This window comes from Chaetura pelagica, unplaced genomic scaffold, assembly GCF_000747805.2.
Source record: "Chaetura pelagica isolate M959 unplaced genomic scaffold, ChaPel_1.0 scaffold50, whole genome shotgun sequence".
Lineage (NCBI taxonomy): Eukaryota > Metazoa > Chordata > Aves > Apodiformes > Apodidae > Chaetura > Chaetura pelagica.
The window spans coordinates 6,579,812-6,600,203 of NW_009952366.1; the positions used below are offsets into that span (position 1 = coordinate 6,579,812).

Below are 20,392 nucleotides of genomic sequence, written 5' to 3' on the forward strand. Positions count from 1 at the left end.
TGTTGGAACCTAATTCCAGAAAGTCTTCCTAACTGTGTCAGCTATATATGGTTCTGGTGGAAGGACTAGAGCTGACTTGCTGTTTTCCATTTTAATGCTGTTTCTGCGGAAGGAAGTTAACCCCTGCATGGTTTTTCACCAGATTGCACCAAAAAAAAATATATAGATACCTACAATGTCAAACGGCCACCACCTTAAATTTTAAACGGCTTTTTCATACACAATGTTTGAAATATAATGTTTTGCATGTAGAATTGTCTTAAAATATAGTACTGAATCAATTTTATTATCATAAATATCGCTACATTTACAAAAAAAATCAGGAAGGAAGCTTTCCTCACTCGAGACATTGTTTTAATTAGTCTTGTGCCATCCCTACAACCAGTTCTGTCCATATTCTCTACTTGATGCTGCTACTCACTAGGTATTTCAGTGCTAATGGAAATACATTTTAAAGAATAGCCCCACTAAATGCTGGCTGGCTATCACGACAGTAGCGTCGCAGTTGAATCTATTAAAAAGATTCTACATCTAGAGGATCTGATCAAGAGCATGACTCCAGACTTTTAAATTTGGTATGTATTGTTTCTCCCATTAGAAAACCCCAACTGAAAAATACAATATAAATTGTATATGTGATCTTTCCTGACTTTAAATTTTATCTTGTGCAAAAGGAAGAATATTATCAAATTAACACAATGGGACTTCTTTGGCTCACCTATCTGCATCAAATTTCAGAATCCATACTAATCTGTATTTAAGAAGAAAAGAAATCTGGGAATGAACACAGAGTAAAAAAATCTCATTCCCAAATTAAAAAAACTATGTATTTGTAAAAAATATTGAACACAACTCTACTGAACCTAGATGTGGAACCCACAGACTCAGAACAAAGATTTTGAATGTAAAACAGATGCTATCATTGCACAGCCAGCCCTTGCTTAAGCAGTCATCTTCCCATCATTGGGGGGAAATATGCATGGAAAAGGAATGAACCTTTACAGAGTTTGCAGAGGCATGCTCTCAGTTCTTTGTCTTCTTACTGTAGTGGAAGAAGCTGATGTGAAAAACAAGTCCTGAAAACAGTGGAGAAGTGCTTTACAAGTGACATGCCATCCTAAGGAAGGAAGCACCAGGGCTCAGCAGAGCTAGCAGCTACATGGCATGGGGTCCAGCCTGTGTTGGGAGGGAAGTAGGAATCATGAAGTACTTTTAGGAGGGACATGGGACAAAAGGACTTGGGGAATATTTGGCAGTATCAAAATGCGTTCAAATGTCAGGTTCAGAAAGACAACTTGCACTCCTTATTTAGGTAACAGGCCAAGACACTGCTTGGTGCTGAGGAGCATGGAAGATGCCTACATAAGATGTTCTGATACACAAATTTCTCTTGAGATTTAGGAGAGATTCCAGCAAGAAACACCAGCATAATACAACTATATGCAGAACAGCCTTTAGCTGGTACCTTCTCTGCATGCCTGCAACAGTTAAACATGTCTTAAATATGGTATTTCTTTGCTTAGAATACTGGTGCATCACTAAATTGAGATGTTCAAATCCTCATCTGAACCCTTTTAAACCAAATGTAGCTTTTATCAAAACACTCAGTGATGTTTACTTTCTCAAATGCTTTAATTTAAAAAATAAAACCCAACAAACAAAAAAAAATACAACCCCAGGAAACATAACCTCAAGTTTTTTTGTCATTACAATTTTAAGTCACATTCACTCAAAAACCTGAAAACTTTAGAACTTGCAAAGTAATGTGATTTTTGTCAAGCATCAGGCTTATAAATGTTGTATTCTGAAAAATAATGTCTCAAATATTATAAATTATTAAAAAGAAAAAGCTGAAAAAGAACATTCACACAACTTCAATATTGACAACGTCAATAATGTTCCCTTAACAGGGTTTTTCTCACTGAATATTGGGTGGACTAAAGGGATAGGACTCTTATTTTATACATATGCATGCAAGAAAGCCAGCTTTAAATACACAGTTTTGTCAAAACCACAGTTCACTTGTCATTCTGATGAGCTGGCTCTGAGACTGTTTTGTTTGCCTGAAGTATGGGTTATTGCCAGAAGAGGTGTTTTGAGTTTCATTCCTCTTTTCCAGTTTATTTCCAGCTTCTTTCTTATGCTGGCACCTGGATTTGTGGATGATGCTGTAAGCTGGTTCAGGAGACTGATTAGACTATAACTTGGCTAAAAAAAAGGGGGTGGGGGGGAAGAAAAAAAAATATTTTTAGTATTTTTTTTTTACAATCAGATCAGTTCCTTGTTCCATCTCACCATTTGGCTCTATAAATATTACCATTAGCGTTCTAAAAGGGTACTGCAGCTTTCATCTGCACCCACTGGCAGCGTCAGATTAAATTGACCATGTAAGTGCAGCCTGGGGAGATCACTCTGCCATGAATTGCAGTGTGCTGAAGAGACACCTGCACTAGTGATAGATGAAGTATTTTGTATATTTGGCTTCTCAGCAGTCCGCTTAGAGGAAGGGGAGGACAGGCTGTGCTTCTTTTCACTGCATGACTGGGAGCCAGGTGATACTGGAAAGAAAATAAAAGAAGCTGCAAGCTTAAAACTGTGTAATGAACAGTCTGGTTGTTGCAAAGGTCAAGTAAACTCGTGGCATTTCTGGATAACACCAATGTCATACCTGAATGGATAGAGAAAAATATTTTATGGACTGCATGGTGTGTGAACCCACATTGCCTTTATTATTTTTAATAGAAAATTTGAAGACAAAAGTATATGATGATCCATAGTAGATTTTCAGGTCTGTTGATCCAAACTTTTTTTAGTCCTCCTCTGTATTAATTACTATGGTGTCATGTTTTAGTTAATACTGCAGTATTTCTCTCACAACTTCAAGTCATAGATCAACTTCCTTGAGACACTGGAAAAAGAAATTACTCACTGTACTTTTCTTTAGTCTTTACAATGTGACTGTCTCTTTTGTTCCTTGGATGCTTTTCACTTTAGTAAAGGTGTTTGCTTACAGTGTGTTGTCATTAGGAGAATTAGAATCACAGAATCATAGAATGGATAAGGTTGGAATGGACTTTAAAGATCATCAGGTTCCAACCTCCCTGCAATGAGCAGGGACACCTTCCACCAGACCAGGTTGCACAAAGCTTCATCCAGCCTGGCCTTGAACACCTCCAGGGAGGGAGCATCCACAACCTCCAGTGTCTTATTACCCTCATGGTGAAGAATTTCTTCCTAATATCTAACTTAAATCTACCCTCTTTCAGTTTTAGCATTATTTATAATAGATAAACAAGTTAGTTCTTTGGAGCTGGTGTTTTAAAGAGGTTTTCAAGATGTTTTAGAAATACTCCACTAGTTTACCAGTCAGATGCATGAACTTCATTAATTTAGTTTTGAATGTGAATGAAGGGTAAAATCAGTGAGTTGCTAGTAATTGGTATAAAACAAACCAGTTTTCTTGTATCAGCCTAGTTTGATGACTTGCATCATCAGTGACTTCCCACTCCAAGGTCCAGATACAGAGCCTGGCCTTGTTACCCTGTCTTCCAGCAAAGGTAACATTTACCGCTCTATCTTCAGTTTCAGTTTTTCAGGTATTTTTCATTTCTGTCCTTGTTAGAAAGATCCTGCTCAACCACCTGCTGAAAATGCAAAGGAAAAAGCTTTCCTGGGTCACAGATCCAGTGATGCACAATTATACAGAGGGTATAAAACCTTCCAAACTCTTAAGGACACGTGGGTGCATGCAGACTTAGATCTATATTGTGCATCAGAAAATATCCAGGAAGAGTAATAGATTAATGGCTTTCAAGTAGTTCTCTGAGCCTGATTCTAAATCACATGGTACAGTAGTGCTGGAGAAACCAAGGTCTACACTCCTGTGGCTTTGAAAGCAGAATAGGAAATTTAAATGACTCTTTCACTGCCTTGAAGTCATTCTCTAAAATTAGCCCTGTCAGCGCCTGGCTCTGTGTCAGCTGGAGCACAGGAGGAGGTGGTTACCAGCCAGGAGAATACAACCAAGGCTTTTAAATACTGTTGCTTGGAAAGGCTTATTAATGGCTGCATGTAAGATTGATGTGCAATAATTCTTTCAAGCAATATCTTTCTAAAAGCCTTTAGCAATCTGTCATCCTCATTTCCCTCCCCCCACTTAGAAAGCCACATTAGTCAGGAGAAATTGCACAGTCCTGGGAAGTTTCAAACTGCGTCCGCTGATGCTGTCAGGAAAATGCGACTGTGCAGGGGCACAGGTGCAATTACACTGACGGCTGCTTCTCATCCTCGGCTCGGGTCATCCTGGAGGGACAAGCAGAAAGAAGCAGGGAGGCAGGAGAGATTCTATCAGGTGCATGGGAGCAGTACGGAAGAGAAAAATGGAATACCCTCTTCCAGGAGACAAAGATCGCGCTGTCTGTGAGTGTTAGCTCAACTTCTTCAGATCTGTGTTTTGAGAGAGGGGGGAAGGTTTCAATACTGTTGATTTTGTTCTGAGTTTAGCCACTTGTTCAGTGTATTTTAGCCTTTGCTGTCACTGTGGTAGAAATATGTTATCTTTTCTTGGTAACAGATAATTCATAACTTTTAGTTATTTTGGAGGTGGTAAAAGCTCCCATGGAGTTTTTTGCGTATTTAAACATCAGCTTTGGGAAAACATGTCCATATTTTAACAAGAGATCTTTAAATGTTATTTTGCACAGTGACATTAAATTTTACTTTTAAGTTTAATCTGCTTCATTAGCTATGGCTGAAAACTAGAACAAGGTTTTACTAGGTAGTAAATTTTATCACAGTAAAGCACACTGGGTGTGGGAAGCCCTTGTCTCTAATGGAGAAATCCTGAGTCATTTACTTCATGGTGCAGCAGCAAAAAATAATTTGGGTGTGGCTTTGATTTTCAGCTGCTATTGTAACAAGACTATGAAAGCTGACAGTGTCTGGTTCATGTTTGCAAAGTTTTTTCTCATAATATGCACAAAATGTCTCACATATTACAGTGCAATATTTGTGCTGGCAAGGCTGCAATCGATTTAAGTATTTAAATAAATCTCTATCAAAAGTAAGCTCTTTTCTGAAGCTAGGGGATTCTCTACTATATCAACGCTTCCATCACATAGCAGTAGGCAATGTTATACATGTTTGAGTATCTTTTGATGTTTGGCTTGTTTTTGATTTTTTAATTGCTATTTATTTTTACTATAGGCTTAGAGTTGCAAACACTGTGTATAGTCTTCAGTTTAGGTGATGTGTTTTTCTAACTGAGTCAGTGCTGTAGGGCAAGTGGCATTAAAATAAGCATTGGGAAAGGGTTAAAGAACACAACTAATTGAGGAGACTGTTCTTTAATCCTACATAATACATCTTGGGTTTAGAGCGAGACTTAACCACTTTTAGCAATGAAAAAAGGCAAGTTGTGATTAAGCATGGATATGTGAGTGAAATAAATTTAGTAGCGTGTTCTAAAATAAATATGCTCAGGGAGTTATGAATGAAAAGGTAAGGATTTTTTTCTTTCTTAGTTGTGGGAATGGGAGCTTATATAAACCTGTACTATACTATAAATGTCTAGTTATGATTGAATGTAGAGAATTAGAAAAGTCATATAAAGATAAGTGGATTTTTTGTTGTTTGTCTCTGCTGAGTCCCCAGGAAGCCCTAATTCTTAACATTTTTGAAAAGTATATTCCTGTTCAGTACATCAGCTGTTTCTGACTACTTTGCTTCACCTATTAATAAGCTTTTCCATGTATTATCTGTACAAAATACACCAAAGAATAATGCCATTTTGTCTGCTGTCTGTCCTGGAACTGTTTACCATATCCAGAACACATTTTGAACAAGTAGCCTAATAAAAAATGCCCTGGCTATAAATATAATAGTGGTCCCTTGTATCTAAGTCATTTCAGAAAGTGACTGAGAACAAGAGGAAACTTAGAAAAAACTTCAGAAATAAATACAGCATATTGCTAAAAAATCCTGTCTTTATGTCCTAATTTGCTCAGTAACTGGTAGTATAAAGGTAACATAACATTAAGCTGGCTTATTAATATTTTTTTCTTCTCTACTTTGTGAATGATTCCTTGCCATGTCATTCTACCCGAAACAACTATAAGTAAATACACAAACCTGACTGACAAACATGAGTAATACTAACTATTCTAGTTATTATCTAAGTTGAGAGTGGTTGAAAGTAAAGATTCAAAATTCAAAAATTCAAGATGCAAAACTACTTGGAAACTGATTCCTCCAGAATAATACGATGCTGTATTAATAAGAAGATGAGATTTTTATATTTTAAATTTCCTTGTTTCAGCTGAAATAACCTTGCTGTCCCTTTGCCTCACATTCTAACACAAAAGCTTCCTCTCGAGTCTAAATTATTTATTTTAAATTACAAAACGTTACTGCTTGCAAGGATAAACTTTTTCTTGTGTTCTGAATTTCTTAAACTGAAAGTGTAGTATCTGTAATATATGCAGAAATGTAAAATCAGTTGCTCCTTTTTTATAATGTTGGAAAAAAGGAATGCATTCATTTTGAGTAAAAAAATAGGAGGAAAAAGGGCAGATCCCTCCTATTTTCCTACACTAAGAAGTAGATTTTTTTATTATCATGGCATTTGCAGGTGATAAACAACAGCCTGACAATGCTGGTGAATGACAGCATGAACGAAACCAAGGAACTTTTATCAGAGTTATAAGTGCGTGTGCAAGAATGAGCTTACCTGTGATATTTTTTTAATGGAAAAGAAGGAGTGAGAGGTTTGGTTAAGGATATAAACCACAGATTTAGAGCTATAGTTTGTGGGACTTCAGACATACTATGAGATTTAATGACTGTTTTTAAAGCTTTATGAAGATGAAAAATGCTTTATAAGCATTAAGTATAATACTTTGGTCTTCTGTATTGAAACGAGCAGTATATAGTGAGGGACTGGAACAGGTTGCCCAGAGAAGTTGTGGATACCCCTCTCCCTGCAAGTGTTCAAGGCCAGGTTGGATGGGGCTTTGAGCAACTTGGTCTAGTGGGAGGTGTCCCTGCCCAAGCAGGGAGCTTGGTACTAGATGATCTTGAAGGTCCTTTGTGACCCAAACCATTTTTTCTTTGATTCTATAGAGTAGGATATTTTAATGCTATCCTATTGCAATTCTGTAGTTACATAATTAATATTTTTTTATTCTTTGATAATATTGGAACTTTTGTATGAATGTTCATGTTCATAAAATCTACCCTTCAAATTTTTTTCATTCCTTTACTGGATTTTCCAGCCATTAGTTACATATGTCATGTGAGAAATTTGCTATGGACTGTTGGAGATATCCTCTGAGTTATACAGACCACAGAGCTTTACAAGTGACAGGCTTGTCAGTATCATTTAAAGTTGGGCAGTATCTAGGACATGAAATTTAATAACCAAATACATTGAGTGTGGTGGTTTTTTTTCTTAGCATAGGCTAATGTATGTGTGCCATGAGTGGTATTTCTAAAAGAAGAGGAGAGTAGTCTTCAAATTTTCTGAGCAAAATGTAAACTGAGTGTGCTACACAAGAGACCTCACTCTTAGTGGAAGTATTTTATGATCAGTTTGTTAAGGTTCTTAATAGTCTAATTGCACAAGGGCCTCAACTCACTTCTTATTCAGGGCTTTCTGTACCCGCATCTTACATGCTACTAACGGATAGGGGAACAATGGTGGTTTATTTATAGCATAAGGGATTTTAGTCACAGCATAAGTTTTGGTAATTTGAGTTAATAAAAAATGAGGTTTTCCAATGTGCATTTAAATTCTGCTAATAATCTTTTAGAAAACAATGGGAAAGAGAAAGCATGTGGAGTGAGAGAAATGTGTGAGAAGAGGTTTGACATAGCTTAAATTCTTTCTGAGAAACTAAGAGGAGAACCCTTGAAGGATTATGTGATATTAAATTTTAATCAATTATGATTTGCTCACTCAATCAGAAAACTGCTTTCCAGTTCCAATCAGCAACAAAAATTTATAATCTGCCCATAATGGGACCCTGTAAAAGTCTTCAAAAAGTTAATCTGAAGGAATTTTATATTAAACCTCATAAGGTGCCTGTATTCCACCTTGATTACACAAACAAATAAAATTACTCATCCTAGCTAGGGGCTAAAGTTTCGTTAGCATTTGGAGAGATAGTCCATTTTTTTATTATTTCTGTAGAGTAGAAAATTTACTAATTACAGTTAGATGGAAGGTTTTGATGTTGCCAAATACTCAGTAAGCGGGAAGAATAGTGCATTCCTACATCTATGCAGTATTTCACTTACTAAATGTAGCTTTCAGGATTTCAGCTATTTATCTCTCTTCAGTGGATGGTCTCTGCCTCTTTCTCTGCCTTCCTTCATCCATCTTTGTGAGGAAATTGAACCAAACTAAACAACATGAGACCAGTTTTCCTGATGAGCTTTTAGAAAATTACCTCATAATGGACTCCAAAGCAAGGTGAACCCTGAGATACTAGTGGAAAAATTCCTTGGTACATTTGGGTTATGTTGCTGGTTGTTTGTATGTAGGTGAGTACCAGTAAAGTACAAGAACAGTCATGTCAAATGATGGCTGGCCTTGCTTTTGACAAGTATGATCAAGATGATGGACAGGTCTGCCAAGACCCTAGATATTATTTCCTTGGAGGCCTGCTTGGAGTGAGCATCAAAACTATGATTTTGAATAAAATGTTCTCTGTTTACCCACTGTTTTGTCTATGTGCCTTTGTCTAAATGGGGAAAATTCTGGCTGGTTGTGACTAAAACCTCCGTGCTACCCTAAAGCCTCTCGTGTGGGTTGTTTAGGTTGTTCCAGGTGTGATGAAAGTGCACGGCTTGGCTCTGCATGAAAACTATTCTAAGACAAAATTATGTATGTCCATTCATATTCCAAGTTTTGTCCTGAGGTTATTATATTAATTTATCACTGTCTTAAATAAGAGAACTATTCTTATGTATTGTGTTTTCTTCTCCATTTTAATTAAGTCATTCTGGTAAAGTTTAGAAAAACATACTTTCATCCTAGCCTGTCCAGAACAGCACATTGTTTAACTACAGTTAGATGCATTAGAAATCGTACTCAGCCATGGAAGAAGAGTATTTGGAAAAAAGATAAGATTGAGTTGTCACACTGGAAAAATTCCCACAAGGAAATGAGTCATAAACCTATGTTAGTGATTTGCACAATCCCTGCCCTTGTGGGTGAGTGGGATTTTCTGCACCTGTGAGTTGATACAAAAATGTTTGAGTTTCAGGTTATGACTGGACACTGAATCTGTTGTGAGTAACACAGGCAGAACATGCAAACATATGAATTTGCATGCTTTAAATAGCTAAGTGTGATCAACATAGCACTTTGGTGATGGGGTTAAAAAATCCCTAGAGGTAAAAAGTTAATTTGTTCAGCTAGTATGAATGATTATTTCCAAGTTTTATTGTATGTCTTTTGAGATTTGGCCATATTGGTATATGGTCATAATAGATGTGCTGCCTTCACAACTTGTACCGAAAAGTTAATGACAGTTAATGTAACAATATGTAGTAGGTGTTCTGTTGGTGTTTGTTTCTGCAGACCTCCACAACTGTGCGTTATTTACTGTAAAGTGGGGGATTTTTTAAATTTATTTTTTGTAATTTCATTGGTAGTATATTATAATTCTTAAAATGGTTTGTTTTCTTCCAGTACAGTTTGCTAGTGTTCCCATACTCGTGTGGGATGCTGAGAAAATGTTGCAGAAAATGAATCCCCCACTAACTAGAATATTGAAGACATTGGTGAGAGGTTTTTTCTAAAAAGAAGTCTCTTCGTAAATCCTGAGTAGAACTGGAGTTATCATAAATATCAAATCTATCCTAGGTACTGCCATATATGTGGTTGTAAACAGAAAAATGAAAGTTAAGTAAATCTAGATATCTGATGCTGATGCCAAGACATTTCAGAACTCCATATAAATAAATACTTAAACATGTAAAAACACTCTGTCTAACAATCAGAATTCCGTACTTTCTCTAAGAATTTTTATTAAGGACTTTTTGTATATTAGTAGTTTTGTCAGCAGCTTTAACAACTTGGGTTGTTTGGGTTTGTTTTTTTTAAATACTTGTGGTACTCCATTGCCAGAAATGCTAGTACCATCCTTGAGGAGAACAGAAGCCTTTTTCTAATTTATTTTTCCATTTCTGTAAAACACTGTAGGTATCTTGTCACGTTACACTGAGGCTTCATTTACTGAAGTTTGAAAAGTGCTCTAGATTTCAAGTTTGTTTCAGTAGAAGTGTTTCAAAGAATAATCTATTAATTTTTCATAAACTTGAGGAAAACAGTGTCATTAAGTGTTCTAGAGTCACATAATAGTATTTTAAAATATATTGCCAAATATGTATTTTATTTATTGAAAACATATAAATTATAAGCTAAAATCCCCTATCAGGTAACCTAGAAAAAATATTATTGTGGAAAAGGTTGATTGGTTGCATGCTTATTTCTCATTACATTGTTTTGTATGTTGGCTGTCTTGCAGCCTCTTGCATTATGGTCAGGATAAAATTTAAGGGAGATACTTAAAGCAAAATTTTGGCTTCTTTGCTATTAACTGTGCTGTTTTTTTCCCTGTTGCATAGAATCACAAAATAGTTTGGTTTGGGTTGTAAGGGACCTTTAAAGATCACAAAATACTAGGTTGGAAAGGATCTCAAGGATAATCTGGCCCTACCTTTCTTGGTAAAAGATGGTCCAGCATGTTGTTCAGCTGAATCTGAAGTTTTCAGTGTTGGGGAAAAAATAGTCTAACCCCTCCTGCCATAGTCAGGGGTATCTTCCACTAGATCAGATTGCTCAAAGCCCCATCCAGCCTGGCCTGGGCAACCTGTTCCAGTGTCTCACTACCCTCACAGTAAAGAATTTCTTCTTAATGTCTCATCTAAATTTACCTTCTTCCAGTTTAAAGCGATTACCCCTGATCTTACCACTCCATGTCCTTGTAAAAAGCCCCTCACCAGCTTTCCTGTACATCCCTTCAAGTACAGGAAGGCTGCTATAAGGTCTTCCCAGAGCCTTCTCTTCTACAGGCTGAACAGCCCCAACTCTCTCAGCCTGTCTTCATAGGAGGGGTGCTCCAGCCCTCTGATCATCTTTGTGGCCTCCTCTGGTCTCGCTCCAACAGCTCCTTGTGTTGAAGACCCCAGAGCTGGACACAATACTCCAGGTGGGGTCTCATGAGAGTGGAGTAGAGGGGGAGAATCACTTTCCTTGATTTGCTGGCCGTGCTTTTCATGCAGCTTAGGGTTCGATTTGCTTTCTGGGCTGCAGTCACACATTGCCAGCTCATGTCCGATTTTTCATCCCCCACTGCCCCGAAGTCCTTCTTTGCAGGGCTGCTCGGAATCCATTCGTTGCTGGTTGCGTGGTTGCTGTGTTCACAGCTTACTTTTGTGGGATGCAGGGAATTATTTTTAACATTGTCTTTTTCTCATAGATTTCTTTTTTTTATTTCATTTCAGAATTCCCCACTCTACCAATATCTGCAGGATTTGGGACACACAGATTTTGAAGTATGTTCATCTGTATCGCAGAAGGCAGAGCAATGCGCGGCCGCGGAGAGCCAAAGAGAGCGGACCTTGCATGCTGCCCAGAAAGTGAGCATTCATCTGTTCCTGAGTATTCTTGAAAGAGAATTACATTCACAAATGAGCAAAATCAGAGGAGATAAAGTTAATTCTCATACTGTGTTTTTTAAAAAAAAAACCACCAACCAATGAACAAACCAACTCCCAATCAGTTGTTCGCAAATGTGTTTGGAAACACATGGTTTGCCAGTATAGTTTGGAGTGTTTCTTTGCACTTTTCTAAGCTAGGGAAGGAAGATACTTTGATGATTAATTTTTCTAGTGTTGTAAATCATCTTATTTACTGGATATTATTATGTTAGCTTAGTGGGATGTTTGGAAAATAAAACCTGTAATTTTATGAAACAGAATATTTGTAGTTCCCAGCCCTTCTTAGGCATTCAGTTGCTAAATATCCCTCACTCTGTGACAAAACATATTAAGAAAGAGGCTTTCTGGGAAGTAGAAACACAATAACCAATTTGAATGAGGTAGTAGAACTGTGCTTAGGTTATTGCAGTTTTCTAACAGTAATAGCTGGCAAGGATCAACCGTTTAGCTCAAGCTTCTTATTTCTCTGTTGTTTTAAGTAAAGGCTAGTGGATTTTCTAATAACATTTTGGTATTAAAATAATACTTGAGAAGTTGGCGATTTAGCACCTACTATGATCTACAGAATATTTTTTTTCCTTATTTAAAATGAATGGTATTCAGCGGTTTTTGGTGGTGTACAGGCAGTGAGACTCAGGTGAGGAGCTGTAGGTGGGTAAGGAGATTCACTTTTGAGGCAGATAATGTAGGCATCTCTTTGCAACAAGGATGTTGAAAACTCAGTAGTTGGTCTGTCTTCTCCTTACGCCCAGATGGAGCATGCAAAGAGCAGTTATCTGTTGCCAACCCGTTTCCCTTTCACAGTGGAGAGTTCAATTTTCAGTGGCCATGCTCCAGCTATGTGCTAGGGCAGGGGGAAGACAGGCCTCCATACAGACTTCTCTGTTCTGGCCACTGCAGGCTGGGGTGGGCAGCACCTTCCAGGTAAGAACCCAAAGCAAGCATTCATGGGTTGATGCATTGCCTCTGGTCAATTACCATTTCTTTCTCCTCTCTCCCCTAACTCTTGCCCGCTGTGGCTTTTAACTTTCTACTGGGGCACAGTTTTTGTGGTGTTCATTCCTTCTTTATTCCTCCTTTATTCGTTCAGCCATCTTCAAATCAGAGGTTCAATGTCTCCTCCCAATTAGCTGTCAGTGAACTAAGGAGAGCATCCCATTTTTTCCAGACACAGGTAAAATTATATGAGTGGCCCTGAGATCTACAGGTCCCTCTGGAGAGGGTGGGATGATATGGCAAATGAGAAGAACTGATGATTTTCTTAGGGTCTTTTCTCAAATAATGCCAGCTAGATGTATATCCACTACTCAGTTCTCAGATGCTTGAAGGAATTAGCCAACTAATAGTCACAGTTAGTTAGGCTTTAGTTTAACCAAATGTCTTCAGTTTTGTATGTGTTCCTCTTGTTCCTTCTTTGTTTTAGCTCAGAAGTATTTTTTTCTTGTGGGACTTTTAATCTGTTCTGCTCTGTGTAGGATCTTGGGTGGGGTAGGATTCAGAAGTGTATGAATTGATGTGGATAACATCAGTCAGTTTTTTTCTGATCTGGAGAAAGAATGTGGGGTTTTTAAAATGTTTTCAATAGTATGGTGTACCTGCAAGGACTGACATGCACAGTCTTTGAAGTGGAATTTTAGAAGTTGCAGTGTGAAGCTTATTCATTTAGCAGTATTCAGAGAAGTGTTAATGGGTCATATTTCATATAGTGATTTCAAACACTGTATAGACTGAAAGCTTCCTCACACACTCATTAGTCCATTTGAAAATACAGGATAATGCAACACAAACCATTTTGCTTTGGTCTTCAGTCCTGTTGGGGTCTATCCTTATGGCTAGATTAGTCATAGTTGATGTTTATCTGTTGGGCAGGCACATGGCACCCTTTGCTTCAGAGCGTCCATCCCCAGTTTCTGAGACTTGTAGTCCTGTGGAATTGTGCCGTGTCTCCCTTCTCTCCTGCCCCACTTTCTGATCAAAGATGACCGTGTAGGTAAGATGCAGGGTCCATGTCAGTTGAGCAGGCCAGTAAGTACCAGTGCATGCCCAGCACATACATTATACAGAGCTTGTAAAAGTAATCATACTATAGTAAGAATCCCTAAGCTTGAAACTGTTCAGCCATGGTTTTGTAGAGTTTACAGCTTTACAAGGAGTTCAGCAATCATACTGGAAAACTTATGAAGGAGCTTCATACAGAACTATAGCTTCATGTGCTGAGGATTTGTAAGCCCAAGAAACAGATTAACTGAAGGGAGGAGGAGAAGTGATTCTTTCGGTGTCTCCATGCTTTCTTGTCTGGTTTCTCTAATGTAAGATTATTTTAAATTTAATGAATAAATTTATTCATTCGTTACCGTTGATGTGGATAGATATCACATTTGTAATATCAGTGGTCACAAGGCAAGCCTGAATTTAATTTAGCATTTAAGTCACATTTTTGTATACTTAAATTTAAACTACCTTTAAACATATTTATGGAAATATTTATAGAATTATTCTGAAAATCCTTTTCAGAATTACCAGCTGACGTTCACCTTATGGTGCCTCAAGAAACTATGTGAAAATATATTCTCCCTTTGAAGCTACTGGCAGTTTTGTGATACATTTATGTTGAAGATGCCAATTTTGGCTTAGTGCAGGAAGACCTTAATTAAACCACTGTTAATTGAAAATTAGGATGTCACATGTCATCGGCTGATTATCTGTTTGTTACTATGAAGTAATGCATAGATTATTGCTTGTTAGCTGCATTAATTTATTTTGCATAATTACTTTTATGGAAGTCAATAAAGCATGGGATGCTGTGTTCATGTGTGTAGTTTCAACCAAATTTAATACAAAAGTGCTGTGGGGTTAAGAGCCTCAAAAGATATTAAGATATACTGCTTTTTAAAGCCTCAAGTATTGTGTTAGAGGTAGAAGTAATTTGTCATGGTTTGTCTTGAAACTTGAAGGGATTGGGTGTGTGAAAGTGGGCTGTGCATTTCTTGCAAATACTAGGATGACATTCACATTGTCTCATCTCTGTCTAGACAAGGATACTTAGGGGAAATAAGGAAGAAACCTGTGTGTAATTTCTAGTGATAAAATGTCATAGGTTCTTTCTGCTGCTGTTCCAGTACCAGTTTGGGAATGTTAACACTTTTCTTTCATCATCTGATGTCAGAGAGATTGTTTATGTGATTTGATACCTGTGTCCTGTTTTGGTGGAGTGTCTCAAAAAAGGAAAGAGAATGAGAGAGAGGCAGCTGGCCACACAGTTAAAGTAGTAGACTGGATTTAGGAGGATCTGAAGCTGTGTTGCCACTTTTGCATGACATGCAGGCAAGGCATTTGCATTTCCATCTGATCATTTCCTCATTTTTACAGGACACCATTATTTCCCTTCTTGAAGCCTTGGCTGACCTAGTCTACTGAAATTATGAAATGTCTGGGAAACAAATGGTTTCTGGGTTCTAAGTATGCACCTACCCTCCACCCTGATACAAAATGTAGTTGAGGCTCAAAGTAGTGCAAAATATAGTCACAGAGAGTAGATGATGTTCCATGCTGAGTGATGCCTAGTATGAGTGTATCAATTTCTTTCTGCTCTGAAAAACAAACTTACAAATGCTGCAGTTTTGCCTTGTTTTTGAGTTGAGATTGTTTACTTCTTTTGTGTTCAGGCAAGTAGGAACTTTGTGCAGATACAATCTGGTGACATGTAGCAAGATTTTGGCAAGACAAAGATCTAGTTGGGGTCTTCAGGGACTGAAAACACAAATCTGGGAAAAAAAGGAGGTTCCTAGCATCTTATCCAAACATTGCTGCTGTGTCTGGCTGTCCTGCCAAGCAGAGTGTATGGTTCAGGCTTAATGAAAGGCAGAGGCATCCTCTGACTTTAAAGCCCATCTTAAATAGTTCTCTGTGTGTGTGGTTTTTGTGTTTTTTTTTTAAATCAAAACACGGTCTTAATGAACATTGAACTGAAAAGCTGTAAAGGTGCTTCAAGGTTGTGTTCTGAGGGCTGATGAAATGCCAAGTTACCATCTGAGGGAGTATAGAGATGTGATTTAGCATTATAATTATAGGTGCAGTATTCCTGGCTGTACCAATCTCTGGATAAAATTACAGCTAAAGTTATGGTCTCATGATCACTTGATACACAAAAGCAGTGTTAGTAAGAGTTCCTAGACCTGTTTTCTGGAATTAAGTCCTATTTGGGTAATTCTGCTTGATCTTTAGGGAATGTATTTCTTCCCATTTACATTTCTCCTTTCTCATTCATTTTCCTAGTCAGCCATGCATGTCTGTATGCTTAAATTTATTATACTGTCACACTTTATCCCATCTTAGATGTGATGATATTTCATTGATAGAACTGGAATGGAGGCAGCTACTGAGGGTTGTGTTGGGGTTAGCCCTCAGTAGCTGTGCAGGTGACCTGATGTGGAAAGGCAGAGGAAACAATCCCTTGCCTTTGTCTAGGGCTCCCACCCACTTAATGCTCGCTCTGGGTATCTGGAAGGTATTTAATACATAGCATTATCTTCTTTCTGAAGTGCACAGAATTGAAAGATGCCAATATGAATGATGATGTTTAAATACCTGCTGTTTTGCCATTTCAGGTTCATCCTGTACAAAAGAGAAATATTCCTTAGACTTTTATTTTATATTCTAATGAATGTATGTAAAATAGCATGTCACATGCTAGCTTTTTTAAATGTTAGGAGTTACACATTTTTGTTACTCACTTTACAGAGAGTTTGACTGAGTGATGTTCTCTAGTTGTATGAAGAATACTCCAGAAGCACTGGCAACATGACCTGACTTGTGTGTTGACAAAAGTTGTTTTACTTGTCAGTAACACTCCCAAAGGGAATGCATAATGTGAAACACTATTCCAAGGATCTGAATAATTTAATGTGTTACTGTACTCTACTGGGTCACAGCCCAAGACAGTGGGTTGTCTTGTTTTGTGTTTTCAAGCACTAACATGCCTGTTGAGTGTTTATGCAAGCTTGGGTTTTTATTTTTAAACTAAAACAAGGAAAATAAACCAAAAGATTACTTAAGCAGCACACTAGTATGGGATTATTATTTTTTTTTCTGTAATTCCAGAGTCTAGTTTAGTCAGCTAGTAGCAACTTAGAATTATCCTTGGAGAAGGTTTAAATGTTCATGATAAAACCCAAAGACTTATGAAATCTGAGCAGTTGAAAATGGTAGGGTCCAAGAGGCATAATTTTAAATAGTAAATGGGCAGTTCTTTCTATACTCTGCTTTCAAAGTATGGGGAAAAGTACTTATGAATGAAGTATCTGTCTCCAATTCAAATGTACAGCAAGAATCTTTGTTTATTGACTCAATTTCTTACAGATGTCATAGGAAATTTTTGTTTTATTTTGTACCATTGTACAAAGAAGGTGGAGGATAATCTAATGCTGCAGTTTGTGACACTCTACTCCTTTTCCAAATTATGTCAGAGCCCATGAGCAACTTCAAGATACAGTCACTTGGACTTATTCCGTAATCTAAGAAGTGTAGGTTGCTGCGATAGCTCCTCCTAGTAAGCCACTCTGATGTCTGTTTATGGGAAGAGCTATCATTATGAAACCTCTCTTATTGGTTTGTCTCTCCACTGACCTAAAAATACTTCCTTTTGGCATAGGTCTGTGGTTCTAACTGTACATAGAAAGATGAGACATACATGAAGAAAAACCTGAGTTAGGTTACCTAAATGGATGCCAAAGTAAGTTATTTCAAAAACTGTTGAAGCATAAGTGACAATTTCTGATGTTACACAAAGCTGTTCTGCCCTGGCTTGCTGCATCAAACTTTCATGCTGCCTTTCAGGGGGGTCTCAGGCTGATCACAGGGCTAACCACAAAGCTCCAAGCTCCTGTTGCTTGGTTTTGTTCTTCTATTTCCCATATTACAGTTGAGGGAAAAACAAACAAACAACAACAAAGCAAAAACAAACAACCCAAAAAACATGAGGGTAAAAGAAAAAAAACCAACAACCTGAGAAGGAGAAACAGAAGAAGCTGATTTGATGCAGGCATCCATTATACATTAACTTATTATAACCTATTTGGGTTTTTTATTATTATTTTGAAACAGTATGCCACAAAATACAAGTGCTCCACAACTAATTTTTTGGCATACATTTTGTTTGATTTTATTATGTGTCAGCAGTCTGAAGATTAAGAGGTAGGGCCTCATAACTCATGAAATATATTTAAGTAAATATTTTTAAAAATACTTCCTGTCAGCTCAGTCTGAGGAAAATAGATATACAGTGTGGGTCAAAAGCTCCATTTTTTTCATTGAATGTCTGGAGAGTGAAGCAAAATCATGCATCTATTTAATAATAAACTTTCATGCATCATATTTAAGGGACATACATGAGTAAAATATGTGATGACCAAGAGGGAGTCCCTCTAGTTAGTGGCATTTGAGGTTATGTTAACTGGTCAGATGAAGTGTGGATTCACGTTGTATGAGAAGCAACATGGAGAAAAAAAACAGCTGATAGCAAGTGCTGGTTATGACGGGGTTCCTGGGAAAGTTCCTCTTCTTACAGTCACCCTTCCCTGTCTCTGTTCACAACTACTCCAGAGCCTTGTCCTCAAGCTGCAGTCAGCTGCCAAGGAGAGGTTGTTCCTCTCCTGGTCTTTTACTTTTCTTCAGTCCTTGTCAGCCATTTAACTTGCTTTTTTTATCCCCAAGGAGAGAGCAAGTCTTTCATATTGATGCAGTAGCTGCCAACTTGAGATCAGACTAATTCTAGCTGTAGTTATTTTTAACATTACAACATAACAATCCATTATGCTTCGAATAGGTGGGGTTACCAAAAGCTTTATCTCATGCTCTTGTGTACAAACTGACGGGAAGCAGATGTTCCCTTCACGTACTCTGAAGTTAGGCCAGACCCAGTAAGTGAAACTTCCTTACAGGTACTTGTGTCTCAGTTGACAAGAAAAGCAAATGCAGAAATAAAGGAATTGTCTGTTGTTATTTATTTATTTTTGGCTTTGGTATTTGGTTGTTGGTTCTTTTTAATTGTAGTAATTTCTGTTCCCTTCAGCAAGGCATCCTGTCAAAACTAGTTGAGTTCCTTAGAAGCTGGTTTCCTCTTCCACAGTACAAGAAAAATGATGACCTACTTCACCGACTAGTAAGTGCTAACTTTTTTTTTCCATTTCCTTTCCTAATCCACAAGTTCCTCTGCTCTGTCCCTCATCCACTGAGCACCATCTTTGGTCTCTATTGTTTGTTTTGGTTCTAAGAGTCTTGCTTCTTCTTCAGATAGTGTTGGTTCTGGTTTTCAGTTAGTGTGCCAGGCAAATTGGGCACAGAGGAACAGGCACAGTAGCCAGGTTGAAGACATTCAAAATCTGGGAGAGAAATTAAAATGTGTAGAAAATAAATTATTGAAAGCTGAAAGAAGTTAACCTACAGTGTAGCTACCCCATTCAGTGGAAGGCATTATGGAGACACTGACTGAGAAAGTCTCTATGTTGCAGCCTAGTGCAGGAACTTATAGGGCTCAAGTCAACCTGTGTGGGGTAGACCTGAAGGTTCTATCCCAGATGGTTACAGAAGTTTTATGCTGCCTTTACATGTGTTCTCTGCAGCGCCACTTTCTAGCCAGTTCAGTCTCCAGCCTGGGCTTGCCTGAGATCTGCTTTAACTTACACCCAGCTGCTTCAGGTTCCCAGTCTGGCTTGTACATGTTGTGTTAGTCAGACTATTCCAGAATTTAAAAGTTAGAATTCTTACTTAATTTTTTTAACTATGATGGTTAAGGGTGGTGCCTTAAAAAAAAAACGTTTAGCAACATGAGCAGTTAAGGGTTTCCATTTCTCAGAGTGTCTCCCTTATCTCAAGAGGACAAAATTTCCTCTAAAACCTTTCATTACTGATCTTTGATTATCTTTTTTTTTCTTCCTCCCTCTTCCCCTATGAATCAAAGGTATTATCTTCACAGCTTTCTTTAGCCTTACTTTTTGAGATGGAGACACTACCAAAGAATATGGAAAACATGTTTCTCCTGCTGCATGGTACAGTAGGGTACTGAAATGTCACAGGATGCGTTGGAGAAGGGCAGAGTTTCCTCTTGCACACAGTCCTGAAGCAGATGTTTTTCATTAAAAGTAGAGTTATCATGAGTGACATCGAAGTATGGAATTAAACTTTTGACTGACTATCTTATGGTTTCATTAATAATATTATTCTGTCAATCAGAGAACTAAAAAGATTTTGTACTGTGAAATGTCATACTTCTGTTAATAGTTTTTATTAGAGAGTTTTCAGAAATATTGAATTTTCCTTCCTGTAATCTTAGCTAGATGCAAAGATGCATGTGTTCAGTGTTTGTTGGGTTTTGTTATAACAAAGAAATTCTTCACCATGAGGGTAGTAAGGCACTGGAATAGGTTGCCCAGGGAGCCCTAGAGGAGTTTAAGGCCAGGCTGGATCCCGCCTCGTGCAGCCTGGTCTAGGGTGGGGTATCCTTACTTATAGCAGGGAGGTTGGAACCTGATGATCTTTAAGGTCCTTTCCAAATTTAAGCATTCTATGATTAGCTTGAAGTGTTTTGTAATTATAGTTGGGTGCAGTATGCAAATCAAAGTTTCAGGGTTTTTTTCTGATGGTTATAGTTGTCTTCAAGATGTGTGTT

At 37.7% G+C, this 20,392-nt stretch overlaps 1 protein-coding gene across 1 annotated transcript in view; it reads left to right on the top strand.

Moving 5' to 3' along the window:
- The first annotated feature begins 8,580 nt into the window (after window positions 1-8,580).
- The window catches only part of VEZT (vezatin, adherens junctions transmembrane protein), a 45,483-nt gene continuing 33,671 nt past the window's right edge, over window positions 8,581-20,392 (top strand). Inside the window, exons 1-3 of the mRNA XM_010008068.1 lie at window positions 8,581-8,670; window positions 11,512-11,646; window positions 18,797-18,886. Of these exons, the coding sequence (XP_010006370.1) occupies window positions 8,581-8,670; window positions 11,512-11,646; window positions 18,797-18,886 (315 nt within the window). The remainder of the gene's footprint in view (window positions 8,671-11,511; window positions 11,647-18,796; window positions 18,887-20,392) is intronic.